Here is a 19,795-nt window from a genome sequence, read left to right as displayed (position 1 = left end):
TAAAGCTAGCAGTATAAAGAGCAAATGTGAAGTAAAGTTAAAAGTAAAGACAGTCTATCTCTCACGGCGCAGCACAGAGTGTAAACGTGACAAACCTCCTCCTCCTCACATCAAGAACAGGAAACCAAAGACAGACTTGAACAGACACTATGACTGCAGCAATAGGTCAATACTTCTGAAACACTGACGTATTTTTTTCTTTCTCTGCTTTCTTCTAGAGCAGAGACTTTCTGCATCTCTTTAGGGAGTGCGTGATTGAAATAGCTGCATAAAGTAGCCGTGATAATGGTTTGAGGTTACAAGGTTCTCAGAGCATTCACTTTTATGAGAAGAAAGAATGAGACGTATACAAGCTTTCACGACCACAATGTTATTTCTAAATTTGAGACTACAGCTCAACCAGAGAGCAATCAGAGATGGCGTATGGCTTAGCAGCTCTTTAAATAAGGAGACATTGATCATAGCCACACACATCTCTCAATTCAAAACCACGCTTGTGGGAATTAATGTTGAGAATGCATACATTTTTATTGCTGCTTAAAACACAACAGCAGTATATTTCTACATCAGTACAGACTGATATGAGAACTTCTAGCTGTCACACAATCTCCCAAAGAGTTTTCACTACAACATTTATGAGCTAAACACAATGCTATCAGTAACAAACCAGATTATAAAAAATAAGTATCCATCCAATTTAATCAGACTGGCTCCCCTTGCCACCAAAACCACAGAAAATCAGTCAGCAAGCAGGAGGTGTTTAGGGGCGCTCACACCTACAGGTTATCTGATAGTGGCAGTTTCTCACCAGACCTCAAACCACTGACAGTGATTCTGTTCGCTACAGAAAGGGAAGAGTAGGAAACATCATTGGCAAATTTATGCATCAGAATCAAAACTACAGAAAAGTTTCTGTCTGTAAAATCAAACATCTTCATATATTGGAGAAAAAATATCCATAGTGTAACGGGCTGAAGAATCACACAACCGTGCAGGGTGAAGAAAATTCCCCGAAGAGTGAATTTATTGAATAAAGTGAACAGTGCCGGAAATGTGCTTGTCGTTGGTGCGCGGTGTCTTCTTCCTCTCTGGTGTTGGCGTCCTTCTTTCACTCTGCGTGATGTGCTCGGTGACTTCGTGCAGGTGGTGGGCTGAACGGCTATCCAGAGCTGTCTATGAGGCACAAGAAAACACACGTTAACGGCGGTACTTGCTGGAGGCATTGCTCACCGTCCTCTGTCCTCTCGCGGCTTATAAAGCGCTCCCCTAAGCCGCAGCAGCTGGGTCCGATCAGCCCGCCATGATGAGGAGCAGGTGTTTCTCCTCGGTTGCCAGGGCGACGCTGATAGGCTCTCGGGACAGGCGTCACAATAGGTATTAAACGAGTTATTGGTTTTAAAAGATGTCCAAGAAATGTGTGTGTGTTGTGTCATGCAACTACTCTGAGCTTTAACTTATACAATTTCCAGTCAGGTTTTAGACAATATCATAGTACTGAGATTGCTCTCATTAGTTACAAACGACCTGCTTTTATCATCTGATCGTGGTTGTATCTCTCTATTAGTGCTACTGGATCTTAGTGCCGCGTTTGACACTATCGACCACAACATTCTTTTAAATAGACTAGAAAATTATGTTGGCATTAGAGGAAATGCACTGGCATGGTTCAAATCGTACTTATCTGACCGCCATCAATTTGTGGCAGTAAATGTAGAGGTATCATTCCAATCACAAGTGCAGTATGGAGTACCTCAAGGCTCAGTACTTGGCCACTTTCTTTTCACACTTTACATGTTACCCTTGGGAGATATCATTAGGAAACATGGTGTTATATTTATGGCTCTATATTTCTTCGCGACCTGATGAAACTTACCAATTTGCAAAACTAACGGAATGTATAGTTGATATCAAAAACTGGATGACTAGCAATTTCTTACTGCTAAATTCTGAAAAAACGTGTTAGTTAAAAAAAGGTGTTAATTATTGGACCAAAAACTTTTGCATGCAATAACCTAGATCACTGTCTAATACTTGATAGCTCTAACACTAGATTAGCCCGGTTCTGTCAACACTGCACTGGCTCCCTATTAAACATTGTATACATTTTAAGATCTTGCTAATTACCTATAAGGCCCTGAATGGTTTGGCACCTCAGTATTTGAGTGAACTCTTATCGCATTATAGTCCTTCACGTCCACTGCGATCTCAAAACTCTGGTCATTTGATAATACCTAGAATATCAAAATCAACTGCGGGCGGGAGATTGTTTTCCTATTTAGCGCCCAAACTCTGGAACAATCTGCCTAACACTGTTCGGGAAGCAGACACACTCTGTCAGTTTAAATCTAGATTAAAGACCCATCTCTTTAACCTGTAAATTTCTATAATTCAAATCCGTTAAAGTATTGTTAGGCTGCATTAATTAGGTCAACCGGAACCGGGAACACTTCCCAAAACACCTGATGTACTTGTTACATTGTACATCACCTGATGTACTACATAGAAGAATGGCATCTACGCTAATATTAGTCTGTTTCTTTCTTATTCCGAGGTCACCGTAGCCACCCAGATCCAGACTTTATCCAGATCAGATAGTGGATCAGCACCTAGAGATGACCTCTATAGCCAGGACACCTAGATCAGCCCCAGAGACTGATCCCCAGTGAAGACCCTGTCTCCAAGACGGCCATCGGGACAAGACCACAGGAACCAGATGAGTCCTTTGCAATCTGATTCTGCTTTAGCCTAGATTTAAACTGCTGATTTTGTCTGGCCAGAGGAGGATGACACTATTTCGACAAACTATTTCCCCGTCTAAATACTGTAAAGTTGCTATCAAGCCACCCGGCTTTATATCAAGCCGATGTAAAGCTGCTTTGACACAATTTGCATTGTTAAAAGCGCTATACAAATAATATTGACTTGACTTGACAATGCATTTGGGTCATTTCTGACCCAGAGGTAATTTCTTTTTTTCAAATAAAACAAATTTATTAAACATATTTAATATTTCAATATTTTATATAATTTTTTATAGAAAATATGAAAATAACAGAATAAAATATAAATTATGTATAAATTAAACTAATAAAATAAAATATTTAATATTTTCCACTTTTAGGACTGAATTTTATTGCTAAACATGAAATCACTTTAAACAGATAATAAATGCAAGTGACATCGCAAAAAAAGTATATCAAATGAACTGCAGCCCGAATCATCGTAGAGCAAAGGTTTTCATGCCAAGTAGTCTAAATTTGAAAAAGGAGTTTATTCAACTAAAATTTATATATTTTATTTGAAAACATTCTAGAGTCATACTGATGTTGTTTTGGTGTTGTTTTTATTAGAAAAATATGTAGGTTTCATAAATTTTTTTTTTTTTTTCATTTTATATGTTGTTGTACATTTTTAAGAATGAAAAAAAAAATCAATATTCAAATAAAAGTTCTCATAAATATTGATAATTTATTTTTCTTGTGACTGTTATAGTGTAAGTTTTTTTTATTAAATAGTGGTAAGTGTAATAATAGCATGAGATCACATGGTTGAAAATCTTCGAAGTACAAGTTTATGTTTTACTTTCGCCCAGAATGTGAAAAAAGGCTGCAGTTATTTTTTACGTCATAAAAACTGGATTTTTTTACTATGTGTGAAATCACAAACTAAAACTACCAGAACTGATGATTCATCCATGTATGTTAGCTGCAGGCTGATTGTTTGTCACGTGGCTTTATTCTCTTCTTGTTGCACCATGTGAACAGCAGTTTATCTCACTAGCACCTTTTTGACAATGCTATGTGGCAAGACAATAATGAATCAGGCAGCACGGTTAACCGGTTACAATGGGAGGAGGTCTTCCGTTATCTTTGTAATCAGCTATGCTCATCGTGAACCTGTACGCCGGGGTTGCTGGTTGTAAATCTACTGAACAGTGGGGTGCTACAAATCACATGGAGGCAGACGTGTTGAGAGGTGCTAAGAGTTTCCTGGCCATTGTGCGGCTATTTGAGAAAATGTTCTCTCAATAAGGAGAAGCTTGGCTCCAAAGCATGCGTGCGTGATCATGGCTCTGATGGCTTATTGGGACACGTGTATTTGACTAATTTAATTTTATGTCAGAAGTTTCGTTTTGGTTTCCTTTTCCCTTGATGTGCTGTAGTACTTAGTATTAGCATGCTCATACATGTGTAAGCTTCACTATGTAGCTTCTGGCACAGTAACACAGAGACTAATTGTAATCCTGTCCATTTTGTAACTGCATGTTATCCAGAAGTAAGCTATTTTCTGTGAATGTGTGAGACTCTCACTTCATTAAGCACAATAGGCAAATAACTAGAAGAGTAACAGTGCAGTAAACTGTAAAACTATTTCACTACAAACCAGTGTGTTTATGATTATAATGATAAATTAAAATAATAACAAATACCAGTTTGCAATATCATGCAGCATAACAGACTGGTTTTGTACACGTAAAATAACTGAATGTATGTGATATATATTTCTTTCTTTTTTTCCTCCTAAAATGTTATAACTCCGATAGAAATAACCAAGTCCTCACTCTACATTGTTTCTTTCATGAAAATGTTTAGGCCCATTCATGCCAAGAACGATAAATAGAAAGATAACTATTATGATAACTATATTATCGTACACCCCAACAGATGTTTTTGTAAGGTTCTGGTGTCCACTGTTTTGCATTCTCATGCTCTTTCATGTTGAGTAGATTCTGATTGGGTGCCAGTTTTTCTATCATTCATCAGCTGATAAGTTGGTAAAAATGTTCTAAAGGTGATTCAGACTATTCTTCGTTCCTCTGTGTTGGACTTTTCTATTCTCCTAGAATTTAAAGGATTATTAAAACTTTATAGTAATAGTTATCGTCTTTGGTTTGGACAGGCCTTCACGCTCAGATGTACATCACAATACTGAAAAAAAGCTGTCATTAGTCCTGTATCATCGCAACTTTAAACCTTCAAAAGGCATAAAAATTCTGTCAAGAATTACTCATTGTCATGTAACTCTGAGCCTGACGTTTGTTCATCTTTAAAAAAAACACAAATAAGGATTTTTAATGAAACCTGAGACATTTCTGTCCCTTCACTGAAAGTCAAATTTCTTTCAAAAGTTGATTTTTCAAAAAGTTCATAAAGACATTGCAACAGTAATCCATATTAATTTGAGCGGTTTAATCCAAGTCTTTTGATCACTTTTTATGATGAACAGATTTAATATTTTAATATATAAACACTGATCACATAGACCACATCAAATACGGTAAACAGAAACATAACCATACTTGCTTGACACATGATAGCAAACCTCATTAAGGGTGAGTAACTGATAAGTCATTTTACTTTTGGGGTGCTTTAACTCTTTAACGACAGACATTTACTTTTCATTTGTGAATGAGCTAAAATGACCATAAATACTGATTGTCCAATCACTCGTGAGCAAAACTGACATTCAGTCTGTGAAGCTATATGGATAAGTACACTGCTGGGCCTATTGAAGTGCAAAAAGAGAAACTGATGTGCCATGAAATGAAAAAGGTCAAACATACTTGAATTTGTAACTCAGTGATCTGCTTTTGAAGAACTGCAATGATGGTCAAGTTTGCTGCTTCTTTGTCCTGCTTTTCGTTTTGCTGGGGAAAAGATAAACACCTCTTAAATTCACCGAAGCACAGCAAATGAAGCCACAATATGAGCAGTAAAGTAACGTTCAGTGCTTTGAAATTAGACTTAAACTTATCCGAATCTTTTCATCGCACCAGACTAGCCCATACGGTGCAGAACTCTTTTGCAGTGACATTAATGCAAGCAGTTGTCTGTTTCACATCACTGTAAAGTGAGATACAGTGTTGGCATTTTCTTGCAAAATCACTTCTGCATAAAAGAGCTGAGAGACAAGTGCAATGTGGAGTGTGTGAGCTACGCCAGCATCTGAAGATTTGGCCAGTAGAGTGAGAAAGATGTTATTATAGATCTGACTCTAGAAAAGCAGAAGACACAGGTTCCCTCAAAGCTGTTTGGGTGATCAACAGACAGGCCACTCTTGCACATGTGTGTCATATGTCATGTGTGATGAATAAATGGAACAGTCGCTGATCTGAGCTTTACAAATGAACTATGTTTTTGTATATATTCACTGTGATTAAAGCTCATGGAAAAGGCTTGTATTGTGAGGTGCTTTCATTTCATCTGTCAGTGACTGTCAGTCAGAAAATGAGTTAAAGGAATATTCTGGGTTGCTAGTTATGCTAAATAGACTGCATTTTGGCATAATATTAATTATCCCAAAAAATCAGCTTACTTGCAATGGAAGTAAATGAGGCTAATATTTAGAGGTTTTAAAAGCATAAATGTGTAGTTTAAAATTTCATACAAACACTTACATTATTTATTTTATTAAAACGTGTGTATTATTTGACTGTAGTGCTGTTTCGATCATATTTTAGTGTTCATGGCATTGTGTTGTCATGGTCACAAAGTTTTAAAATTGAATATAACTTTACACAGAAAAGTGTAAAGTGTTAGTTCTGTGTTATTTCACACCAGAATCATGTTAATGCTCATATTGTTTACGTTTACGTATTGAAACAGTGTTTTAGTATTTTAACATGTACGAATTGGCCCTACTCAGTTCCATTGTAAGTGCCTCATTGTAACCCAGATTTGTGCTTTTTGAAGAAAAGTGTAGACAGTTGGGAATCACTTTTTGTGGTTTCATGCCACAAATGCTGTCAACTTGTGCTCAACCTAAAATATTCATTTAAGGGGTGAGTGAGAGAAATTTAATGATGCTCTTTGTCCAGACCAGGATTAATTTAGCCTGAAGGAAGTCGGTGAGGGTAAATGATACTGTAATTAAGACACCTCCAGACTGTCAAATAGCAGATGATGTCAGGTGTGGTGTTACCTTGTATTGAACAGTTGAAAACTGCCGTCTGCTTTGTTGTAATTGGCTGCACAGATCTTGGTTCTGAGATGTCAGCTCCTGTAGATGATCTTGCTGGCTGTTTATGTGCGCTTCAATTCGTTTTAGCTGGTTACTGTAAATTTTGTTCTGTAGTGAGAAAAGTTTCAACCCGTTCGCCCCGGGAATGAGAACGGGTTGAAAGTTTAAATAAAAGGATTGAATTAGGTCATGTTTATGCCAGGACATAGTTTAGCATTGATTTGCATTAGTGCTAACTGTGTATGTGATTTCAGTTTGTCAGAATCTGATTTAGGTGCCCTGTCTTTTGCTCCCGTAGACATTTCTAGACATCTTTGTAATGTTTCCCAATCAGAGATAAGAATCAGTTTGAAACCTCAGCATGTTTCATCATGATCCAATGACATGGAAAAATTATGTTGGTAACTGAAATATGTCTGCATTTAAAATAAAATAAACAAATCATAAATAACAAAAAAGGAGTTTTATCTAAAAAAAAGTCGGAAAAGACAAATACTGAATGAAATGCAGTACCTGAATCAAATGCATTATTATAATAAATAGTTATGATGTAAAGAAAAAAGTTTTAAATAACTTTATTGTAGGCCTATATTAAACGAAATAATATAACATATTATTTAATATTATAAGCAAGCGAGGTCCCATTTTTTTATTTTCCTAGTTAATCATTGTGAATAATGAATCACCACTAGCCACATAAGCACACTGGAAAAATTGGTGTAAGATTAACTTTTTCGATTAAACAATTTTCCCTAATAGAGTAGCCTACTGATCGCCTAATTATAGAAATTGTAAGTAACGTTGATTTCAATATAAAATTCATAAACGTAAGTAAATTAATACAGGAAACTAATTAATACATTTCACATTTGAAACTTATTATCCATGCTATTCAAGCATAATCATCAATCACAAAGTTGGTTATTTCGGTAGAAATAACCAACTATATAGGTTATTTCTACTATTGAAGAAATAACCTATATTTCTTCAATAGTTTTGGTTCATTGTTTCATAATTTATTTTTGCAATAAAGTATTAAACTTTTCTGTTTCTGTCTGTATATATAGCCTATAATTTAATGTTGAACATCACAGAAGTGTGAAACGAAGGTCAATATTATAAATAGGCCGAAGTCTGATTCGACGCTTACATTACTGGCTGTGTTAAAGTTAACAGTTTAAAAGCTCAAAGACTGATTGCGGCAATTTCTTTTTCCTCTTTTTTCGGAAAGATAAAGACAACAAATACAGCAAAAAGACTGTAAGCCGTCATCCTCTCTATCACGCAGCACGACTGAAGCGAAACGGATTGCGCTGCTGCCTTGATCTGCGTCGTGTCCTCAGCGGCTCGTGATGATCAGTGTGCGCACCAATGGTTTGCTCAAGCAACGCTACTAGCGCGGTTTAATTCCCACACTTTAATGGTATTTATAGCGTCTGAGAAAGAATTATCTCACCTTGCAGACCTGTATGCATGTGAGAAAGAGAGGGACTTTTATTGGTTTATTGGAGAGACTCAAATTTTAATCTAGGCTAGGCTTTCGTTATTCACGTCTCAGTGGTTATCCCCGTGCACGCGTGCAAATGCAAGAATGTCATAGGTTATATAGCCTATTTTTATAATATCATATATAATTTATATATTAAATGCGCTTAATATTATAGTGTAGCCTATTTAAGTGTCAAGCTTTTACTTAAAACCAGTTACAGGAGTAAGCGATCAGAACTCTTCTACAGTTGTAAACCAGCAGATATTATCAGCTGAGGGTTTTAACCTCTGTCTGCAGCTTCATCAGTCTGTGGCGGCTCTCTTTAAGCGTGGCTTGAGTGAATGTTTCCTTTAGTCTTCTGCTTAACAGCTCCACTTGCAGTTCGTTTTGTGCACTGCTGATCTTTTGCTGACCTCCGCGATGCACCTGCTGCCTCTGGGAGAGAGACAGTGAGGTTTTGATAACTCTTACTTATGGTATATTGAACACTGAATATCTTCTTTTCTTTATCCCCATCCAAAGTTACCTGCCATTTCTCCTCTAGGTCTTTAATATGTTGTTTTAGCACTTTGAGTTCAGTAAGTGCCTCTGCTTCCTGCAATCTACAGCTGATCAGCTTCGTCTGCAGATACATCACACTGTCCTCATTAGGCACATCGCTGCTCTACAACACAGACACACACACACACACACACATTTTTGATTACGGAAGCAACCCCAAACCCGTCTAAACATCAGCATGTGATGTCTGACATGCTTTAACACTTTAGCCTATGAATAAACTAAGGATGACCTATTTTTGTAGGCCATAACCTGGAAAAGAGTTAGCATTTGAGTACTTCTGGTTCCATCGTTCTGAAGTCAATCATGCTTTTGAAAACTATTCTAACTCAACCTCTCTCTTTTTTAAATAAAGAGCTTAGCGATGGTGACATTTAGCTTTTTGCTCATGATGATTGTATTTAGGCTTTAAAATCCATTATAGTTGTGTTCATTTGTGAAGACTATGATTAACAAACGCTTATTGGATGCAAAGCTTATTTTCTGCAGTAATCCAAAATACAATGGAAAAGTCCTACTGACTTTTTTTGTTGCAGAAACCTATGGATGCTAACTTCTGAGTTGGCCTACAATATTAGGTCATCACTGCAGCACTCAAAGACTGTGCTTAATACTTCATATTAATGTATGTAAAACAAGTTTGCATGGAAGATTTGACTTCATTTTGACCTCTTCCATTTGCAAGATGTTTGTCTGCATCTCTTTTAAAGCGCTTTGTGACCTGGCTGTGTTTAGCCGAGTTTTCTCCAGTTCTTTCTTCAGCTGTGACACCAGTTTTTCTGAGCACCTCTGGTAGGCACATGTGGGAGTAAGAGCATGAACATATCTTTAGAAAAAAAAAAATCATCAACATTAACATAGGCTCTGCAATACACTTACCTTCTCCAGTAAGGCAAGCCTCTGCTTTAAATGTTTGTTCTCTGAAGAAAGTCCCTTGAGATAAGGCAAGAGAACAGACTAAGCATTTTCAGTGGCTGAAAATGGCTTTGTTTTTGATTCATAATCTGAAGACCGATTTTTCTGTACTGTTGAGAAATATCATATGAAGAGAAACAAACAAGCACTCACATTTAGTTCTTCCTGCTCCTCCAGCTTTTTTTTCTTGATAGATGCATACTCTTGTCTCAATCTAAAACCAATAAAATCAATCATTTTGTTTGCTTAGGCAACTGGATATAAACATGGGAACAAGACAAAAATGGAAGGAAAAACACATACTGTTTCATTCTGCTGGGGTTGTATTTTATTTGATATGCTGCTTCAATGATTCTATCAGGATCTGAAGCCCATGATTCCAGATTCTGCAAGCACTGAAAACAACAGAATCACTCTGAGCACCAAGAACATTCAAAGTGGCAGTATTTCAAAGACATAATGATTGTAAAAACATTAAAAAATCCGTAACGCTAGCAAGTGGCAAACAAAAACTAAATTTAGTTTCATTGAGGTGCTGCTTTACATTCATCATTCCCTCTACATCGAGCTTGATGAGTTCTGTCTGCTTCATGTGAAGTAAAGCCAAACCAACGCGGAACACGATCTCCAAACCCTACAAACACATGTATATAAACACTGATACTGTCAGTCAAATAATATTTAGATGCTGCCGTTGTTATTGTTAGGTAAAAGTAAAAATATTAAAAAGTTTTCTGTAATTAATAGTAAAATAAAATAATAAAATATTAGATGACAAATTTGAATTTAAAAAAAGAAAACTTAAACCTAAACTCTGCAATTACTGATAGAAATAAATAAGATATAATACTAAAATTACTGTTACAGACTGTAACTGTTCAAATTCATGTTAAACTAAATCTGAAATAAAATAAAGTTAAATAGAAATCTAAAAAAATTAACAAAAAAAATGAAAAAACAAATACATAATTACTAAAATTAAAATGAGAACTGAAAATTTTAAAATAAAAGCTAATCCAAAACACTAAAATAGAATATAAATAATACTAAAATATCACTGGCTGGTTATTTCTTATCTATTATCTATAAATTGTATATAGAAATTACAAGACATGCAGTGTGAAGTGATGGGTTATGATGAGATGCAGTGACGTGATTTATTGTACCTCACACATAAAGATATCAAAAATCCTAATGGCAGCTCTGATCGGTAAAGATGCGAGGAGGATGTTGAGAAACCAAGAGGAGGAGAACATAGAGGTGTGAAAACCCTGAGTCTGGAAGTGGGAATGAAGCTCAGGAAGTTGATCCTGCCAGGAGGAGAAAAATATTTTCAGACAACAGATGAGTGGAGTAAGATGTGTCGCCCCCTTTAGCTACAAAACTGTGTTCCGTTTTTTTCATGTGACCATCTATTGGTAAGCATTTTAATGCTAAACAACATTTTATGGCCAAGTAAATTTTTAGGTCAAATAACAAATATCACATACAGTACTATGCAATTCACAAGGGTCATGATTCTTTAAAGAATTAATAGGTAAATACTGTTATTTTAAAATTTCTGTTCAAAGAATCCTGAAAAAAAAAGTTATCAGTTATCAGAAAACACAACTGTTTTCAACATTGATAATAAGAAATATTTCTTTAGCACTATATCAGAATATTTAGAATGATCCTTCAGAAGGATTGTGTGACACTGAAAACTGGAGTAACGACTGCAGAAAATTCATTCTTTTTTGTATTATATATAAAATATACTAAGACATCTTTATAGACAAATGTATTCTAATTTCTCATTGCTTAGAGGACAACATTCAACAGGTAGCTAAAAAAATGTGACACAGCTTTACCCCACTATCCCCTTCTTAGGAAACACCAAATCTGGACATCTGCAATGAAGTTCTTGTCAAATGTGCAATTCTCAGTAATCTGACATTTGTCAGGAAATTGAAAGATACTTTAGCAGATCGTTTGTGAAATGCTTTATGTGGCTTACTCAGCTCAACGTTTTTGGAAAGGACATTTGACAAATAATCCATGTGCTTTTAAAAAGAGCAGAATTATAAGCATTTACCTTAATCATAGCGTCAAACTGGTGAATGCAGCAGCCGAGTTCAACCATATTGGATCTGTACAGGTCCCTCATTCTGAAATCCTTCATTAGCCTCACAAAAATGTAGAAGGCCTCCTCTTCAGCCATCTAAAAGGTAATCATCTCAATTCATTGACTACAATTTGTAACTACAATTTCATTTAAAAAAGCAATTCATTACCTGTGTGAGCAATAGGCCTACAATAAACACACTTCCCTGACAGTAGCCAATCTCTCGGTCTAAGATTGAGTAAGCCTGTAATTAAAGCCACATGGTGTTATCTAAATGCATAATTCCTAAGTTTTTTCCATATGATCACAGGTAGAGTTTCTCGGTCGTCTAACCTTCAGCACATTAAACAGTGGTTTCTGGCAGGTAGCAACCTTGTTGTGAAAGAGCTGGTGTTGAGGGAGGATACGTGTCAGGTCTCTGAGTATCAGAGTCTCAGAGGAAGACGAGCTCTTCAGCAGATCTGAGTACTTCTGCCGCACGGCCACATTCTGAGCGTCACACAACAGCTGCCACACAGCGGGCCGCAGGTGAGCAGGGACACCCCTCCTGATCAGCACCTGAGGGAAGAATGGTACGGCGTGATGAGACTGAAATCATGACATGAAACTGGTGGATCGATGAGTTGGTTACCTTGATCTGTCCCTCTTTTCTCTTGCACCAGTCGTCCCATTCTTTAATAACATTACCCCATATGTCATCCTCAAAAGAGAAGGTTTTGGGTGAGGTTGGACTTTGCAGGACCCCATTCAGAGGGTACAGAGACTTACTGTCAGTCTCCAGCAGTCTGTTGAGGAAAAATAGCCTGTTTATAAATGATCTGATGTGAACTTCTCAAGTTCATACATCAAACAGAACTGAGTGATTAATTATTGAGCCCGAGACACACTGCACGATTTTCGGCTGTCCCAGACGAAAGACTGGCATCGTGAAACAATTGTGGCGATTTCTGATTCGCCACGATTGTTTCATGATGCCAATCTTTTGTCTGGGACAGCCGAAAATTGTGCAGTGTGTCTCGGGCTTTAGGGATGAATGACTTAATCCTTGCCATTAATAAAAAAAACAGTGGTTCTCAAACCTGTCCTGGAGTACCCCCAGCCCTGCACATTTTCTATGTCTCCCACATCTATCACACCTGATTCAACTCATCAGCTCATTAGTGGAGACTGCAAGACCTGAAGTGGGTGTGTCAGATATAGGGAGACATACAAAATATGCAGTGCTGGGGGTACTTCATGGAGAGGTTTGAGAACCACTGCTTTACAATAATCCAAAAGAAGTCAACATTTAAACTGTACAAAATTATATAAAACATTGTATATATATATATATATATAAAATGTTGTAATATACATACAGTATTTGAAGTACATCTAGCCTAATAGTATATGGAAATAAATGAAACAAATAAATAAATAGCATAATTTTGAGAAGTGCTATTTTGAAATGTATGATAAACATATTACAGTGGTGGCCAAAAAGAATTAGAACACTAGTATTTTCACCAGCTAAAAATTGTTTTATGTCAGTTATTTCTATCTTTTGCACTAGTGTATCGGTAGGAAATATCAGTTCACATTTCCAAACATTCATTTTGCCATTAATTGTATAATCCAGTGAATGTCTGACAACAGCCAGTATGCCACACAGAGATCTGATCTGATCATCATCCAGTCTGTCTGGAATGACATGAAGAAACAGAACAAACTGAGACAGACTAAATCCAGAAGAACTGTGGCAACGTCTCCAAGATGCTTCAAGAGACCTCCCTGCAAATACCTGAAAAACTATGCGCAAGTGCACCTAGAGCAAAAGCTGCTTTAAATGCAAAGGATGGTCACACCACATGTTGATTAATTTAGTTAATGGAAGTTAATTGAGAATCTGTTTTGTTTTTTTGACAGCATCTTCATTTTACAGCATGTTTACACAAGTGCCTAAAACTTTTAACAGTACGGTACACTGTAAAACTTTTCGTTGTAAATTTACAGTATAATACTGGCAGCTGGGTTGCCAGCCACATACTGTATTTTTACAGTACTACTACTGTACACAACATTTACAGTTCTGTACTGTATTTACGAAATACAGTATTATACTGTTATATAACTTTTTTTACAGTATTACACTGTAAAACTTTTCGTTGTAAATTTACAGTATAATACTGGCAGCTGGGTTGCCAGCCACATACTGTATTTTTACAGTACTACTACTGTACACAACATTTACAGTTCTGTACTGTATTTACGAAATACAGTATTATACTGTTATATAACTTTTTTTTACAGTATTACACTGTGCTCTTTACAGGGAATACTGTAAATCCTGCTTTTATTTCAGTACTCTTGGATTTACAAAATTAAAAATATACTTTTTCATAACAGTATTCACAAAAAAATAGAGAAAATAATATTTTCTGAGTTTTAAAACATTTTATTTATTTTGAAGAAAAGACCAGGCAATTGCCTTATATGAATTTACTGGCTGAAATGCCAGCTGTAGTTTTTTTTTTCCTTTTTCTTTTAAATATAAAACATGTAAAATGCAATTAACAATTAGCAAGTAATTCAAAATACAGTAATCTTATTTACTTTTAAAGAATGGAAAGGTTTTTCAGAAATATATTTTTTATAAGTCTTTCAGAAGAGAGGAAACCTGTGGGTTTACAGTACTGTTCTTTTTTTACACAACATGTCCAGTCTTCTTGTAAGTCACTTTTCCTTTCTTGGTTTTTGATGCACATGCAGGGCTGATGTCGAGAAAGCATCTAAAAGACAGAAAAGAAAAAAAGTGAACATTATGTACATGTCTAATATATATATCTAATACACACATACACACACAGCATCTCACAGAAGTGAGTTCTGTGAGACAGCACAGAGAATTGCAACACTTACGATGTGATTACATGACTACATGATAATGTTAAATATGCAATATGTCATTCAGCTCTTTAATCAACTGTATAAAATATTTGTTAAAATATACTTAAGTACTTTACAAATACTGTCAAAACAAGTTAGTGACAATTCACTCTATCATATATATATCAATGGCAAATATGCTAACCTCAGTCGCAAGGGTGCATGCCACCTCTTCCTGATACTGGAGGTTGAAATCATACAATAATACAAACAGCACTGCAAGGCCAGAGACAAAGTTGGGCTGCTCAACATTTACCGCTGGTTGCTTAGAGATTGACCTGAAAATAAAAAAAGAAAGAAAATACTTCAAATAAACTATTGTGGGTTCCATTGCAGTTCTGTTTAGTTGTCTATACATAGTTCAACTCAACATAACTATTAAACTAAATCTGAAATATGTGCAGGGAAATCCCATTTACAGGGTTCACAACTATAGCTGTGAACTGCATAATAATAGTATCTCATGAATGCACAGTCGAGCACAAAAGACCAATGTCAGTGTCAGGATTTTCATTAAACAATATTGCATTCCCTCAGAACACTTAGAATACATGACATGTTGCATGTGAACATTCTGTGATACTATTGTATCTTGATGCTGGTCACTATCACTGCCATTATATGGACAAGCGTGAGCAGGCTTTTTTTTATTTATTTTGTATTATTCTCCTTTAGTGGTCCAAAAAACAAAGAAGGTCATAGGGCATTAGAACAACACCAGGGTGCATGGAAGCATATGGGTAGCAAAATTCAATTGAAATGCAATACGTAAAATGGTGATATATTTCAATTTACATTTTCTTATACATATGTGCAATATTTAGTGCACATATGTATTTTACTGTATAGCACATAAATTTTATTTAAATTATAAAATTTACATTTGCCATTTCCTACACTAGTTTTAATACACAAATTAAAAACATATTTTAATGCTTTATAAGTTGCAAAATGGAAATTAAAATGTATTACCCAAATTGATTAGATGTTTAACATGTCCAAGCAAAAACTGTTTTTACATCATAATACCACATGATAATTGTAATTTCAGAATGCATTCTGATCCAAAGGTGCAGTAAAAAGGTAGAAAAATTGTAATTTAAAATATCTTTTATTTTTCTTAAATGCATTGACACTCATATATAAGACGTTTCAATTGCATTTTCATTTAATACCCCATGATGAATATAAAGTCAATGTGGATTTGAAAATGCATTCGAAATGTATTTGAAAATGCAACACACCCCCGACCTGTCAATCTTTAGGCTACATCAAGGCAGGGCTTGGCAACAGGATGCACAATTGTAGAAAATATCATATGTAAATTATATAACTGAATTTTCATTTTGCACTAAACTTTGCACATTTAGGGTAAAATGTCAATTAAAATACAGAAATGCATTGCCATTTTGCATATTACTAACTGAATTTGAAATTATTTCAAACTGAATTTTGCTACCCATATGCTTCCATAGCGTTAATGATGACTTGATGTTCATTTTAGGTACTAAACCTTTACTGTTTACTTACCAAGAATTATAGGTTGTGTTCTCTGGCAAATGTAGAGACTGCTGGACATCAGATTGAGTGGTGAATACCTGAAACAATTTTTAAGAAGACAGCACAACCATCACTAACAGAACCAAGACATAACAAATCACATTTATTTGCAACATGCTTTAAGTAATCTCTACTTACATCTGCTTGAAGGGTAAGGCCATCTAATTTCTGCAAGTGTGGGAGCAGCTGTAGGACCATGGAAGACATGGAAGCAATCAGGAATACTACTTTTGAAATAAGCATTAGGAACATGACTATGGATTTTCATGTGCTGGCAAAATTATAACACATTAAAAAGCACGATCATAGAACTGACATTTTTTAACATGGACTACAAATGGGAAGCACTTACATTAGCACCGGATCTTCATCAGATTGTTCAGCCTGAAAAATAATAATAATAAAAAAATAATAATCAGAAGCAGGTCATGTGAATGTGTGTCTTATTTGCTATTTAAGTTGTTTTTGATTGTTGGATTAAAGGAAGGTGTGCATAAACATCTTAAAAGGGATAGTTCACTTTGAAATTAAAATTTGGTATCTATCAGCTTACCCCAAGGGCATCCAAGATGTAGGTGTCTTTTTTTCTTCAGTAGATCCAATTTTGATATGTTTAGGTCAAATCGTTCTAGCTTGTCAGTCATATAATGGCAGGTATAGGTCACTGTCTCTATAAGAGCGAAAAAGAACATGCACAGAGAAATCCAAATTAAACAATTCCCCATCGTAACTACACATTGATGGCCTAAGACACGAAACGAGCGGTTTGTGTGAGAAAATGAACAGTATTTATACAGTTTTTTACCTCTTGTACACAACCATGTCCAAGTGATCTGAGTGCGTGCACGCATCCGGTGTGTGACGTGTGTGTGCGCGCTCTGGCTTAGTCCGCAAAAATAACTTTATTGCACAAATAATTAGAAAGTTATTGAACGCGGAAATATGTGAATGTTGTGAATGTGCGAATATAAAACCAATTTTACCCAAGTGAATTGCTAACTCGGGATTTAAGTTAAGTTTAACGTTCCCAAAATCAAACCATGCGTGGAAACAATGTAGAAATGTGAATGAAAAAAAGACAAGCTTACCGTATCGATACTTAGTCGAACATTAATCCATCTTCTCATGCTCCAGTCGATTAGCATCATCTCAGGCACAGGTTAGATGATTCAGATGACAAATGATCTCTGGGTCTGCTCAGGCAGCGTCGTCCATTGTTTGCTGCGTCACAGGCACTAACGCTTGAAACGCGAAACGAAGCTCACAAAGCTTATCTACGCACAGATTCACAAACCACTGGCTTATCTTAATAACGCGAATAATTATTTTGTTCAATTAATTCCCGCTGACGAATCTAGTTTGCCTGTAATACACTGTTCACATTTCTTCTTCTTTGGAGATCACATCACATTTGAATTGAGCGCGAAATAAATATATCCCACAATGCAATGCGTTTACAGTATGGTACTGTATTACAAATTTAGCGGGCTGAAAACAGAAAATTTCTGTATATTTACAGACATTCTGTAAAATATACAGAATGCTACTGTTTTATAAAAATACAGTATAATACTGTTAGAAAATGCCTGTAAATTTACAGTAAAGTTTTACAGTGTAGCTTTGCAGGGAGGTCTCTAGAAACATCTTGGAGACTTTGCCACAGTTCTTCTGGATTTAGTAATAACTGATTTAAAACCATTTTTAGCTGGTGAAAATACTAGTGTTCTAATCATTTTGGCCACCACTGTGCATAAAGTATTTGTAATACATATAATAATGTTGGTTTGATGCTAAATGTTAATCAAATAAATAAAAAACAAATAAATAGCATACTTTTGATAAGTATATTTTGAGATGTATGATCAACATGATCAGAATTTAAAGTGCATCTAATAAGGTCTCATGTTGAATGCCAATAAACAAATAAATAAACAGACAAATAAATAGCATAACTTTTAGTAAGCACTATTTTTAAATGTTTGATATACATGAATGTGTGTGTGTATTGGTTTTCACTACGTTATGGGGATCAAATCTTGTCCCCTACAAGTATAGTAATACCTGTAAATTTGGGAATATTTTTTTTAGGTCCCCATGAGGAAACAAGCTTATAAATACTCAAACAGAATGAAGTTTTTTTGAAAATGAAAACAAGTTGGGCACACAGTGTGGAAAAAGAGATGTCTCACTAATGTAATGTGTAACTTTTTAAGTTGTTTAAGTTTCAGTTGTTGTTTCTATAGGAAACAGTGTGATATGGGTGTGAAGAAGTGACCTGTTCTGTTCCTCTAGTTTAGCGAGTAAGTTCATCTCATCCACACTGAGCTGAGATCCCGTTGAGGGAGACAGAGATGGTATAGTCAAAGAGTCCATATGTAACACTCAGAGCGAAGCAGGATGTCTTAGAAACCGAGTATCTTTCTCCAATGAGCTAGAACATCATTAAATGACAGAAATACACACATATATATATATATATATATATATATTTGAGCGTCTATGTCAAGGGTGTCAAACTCCGTTCCTGGAGGGCCGCAGCCCTGCAGAATTTTGTTCCAATCCTGCTCCAACACACAAACCATGTAGTTTTCAAATAAGTCTGAAGGACTGGATTAGCTGGATCATGTGTGTTTAATTAGGGTCGCATCTAAACTCTGCAGGGCTCTGGCCCTCCAGAAACTGAGTTTGACACCCCTGGTCTATGTATATGTGAAGATGATTGAATATAAACATATCAATGCATTGCTTTTTTCATACACATGTATCACAACTAGATTATCCTGTATATCATATTTTATGACATTTAGGATCATTAGCCTCATAATAGTGAAAACTGGGATTTCTTACCAGCATGCAAGATTCTTGGCATTTGGGGGTGCAAATGTCTCCACAAAATCTTTCCTCTGTCAAACTTGTTCCAGTGACATAATGTGTCACACCAGGTTCTTCCATACCGCAGATTCAAAAACAACAAAAGAATCACATGTTGCTTTATAGCAGAGTCTCACACGCAGGTCAAAGTTCCTCAAAATAACAGCTCTGCAGTGACTCAGGAGCTTGTTTTTAAAGTAACCTGACTGAGTGAACAACTTCCTCTTACAACTTCTTTTAATTTTTAGCTGACAAATATGGGCCTCGAGATAACGTTTACCTTGGGGACTCTGCCTGCCAAGAGAGCCTGCTGCATGGTTAATCTCATCCAGTGCTGTGTGACAGAGAGCTTTGACGGAGAAGCTACGCTATACGCTGAAAGGAAGTTTTAGGGTCAACAGGACTGCGTG

The 19,795-nt window shown here is 35.9% G+C and overlaps 1 protein-coding gene across 1 annotated transcript; it reads right to left on the bottom strand.

The window, feature by feature from the left end:
- Positions 1-459: 459 nt before the first annotated feature.
- On the bottom strand, positions 460-17,964 carry LOC306881130 (ecotropic viral integration site 5 protein homolog). Its single transcript, XM_079435048.1, has 22 exons — positions 17,603-17,964; positions 17,068-17,184; positions 16,867-16,898; positions 16,653-16,700; positions 16,485-16,552; positions 15,100-15,232; positions 14,703-14,797; positions 12,661-12,814; positions 12,363-12,587; positions 12,199-12,273; positions 12,000-12,125; positions 11,092-11,235; positions 10,470-10,559; positions 10,229-10,320; positions 10,079-10,139; positions 9,890-9,943; positions 9,680-9,799; positions 8,976-9,113; positions 8,735-8,884; positions 6,922-7,068; positions 5,564-5,647; positions 460-1,173 (listed from the first exon to the last, which is right to left on the bottom strand). The coding sequence occupies exons 7-22, from the start codon at positions 14,795-14,797 to the stop codon at positions 1,024-1,026; spliced, it is 1,905 nt and encodes a 634-aa protein (XP_079291174.1). The 5' UTR covers positions 15,100-15,232; positions 16,485-16,552; positions 16,653-16,700; positions 16,867-16,898; positions 17,068-17,184; positions 17,603-17,964; the 3' UTR covers positions 460-1,023.
- Between the last annotated feature and the right edge of the window lie 1,831 nt (positions 17,965-19,795).

This window comes from Barbus barbus, assembly GCF_936440315.1.
Source record: "Barbus barbus genome assembly, chromosome: 15".
NCBI classification, from domain to species: domain Eukaryota; kingdom Metazoa; phylum Chordata; class Actinopteri; order Cypriniformes; family Cyprinidae; genus Barbus; species Barbus barbus.
The sequence above is the reverse complement of the archived record's forward strand: the minus strand, read 5'-3'. Positions and strand labels throughout refer to the sequence as shown.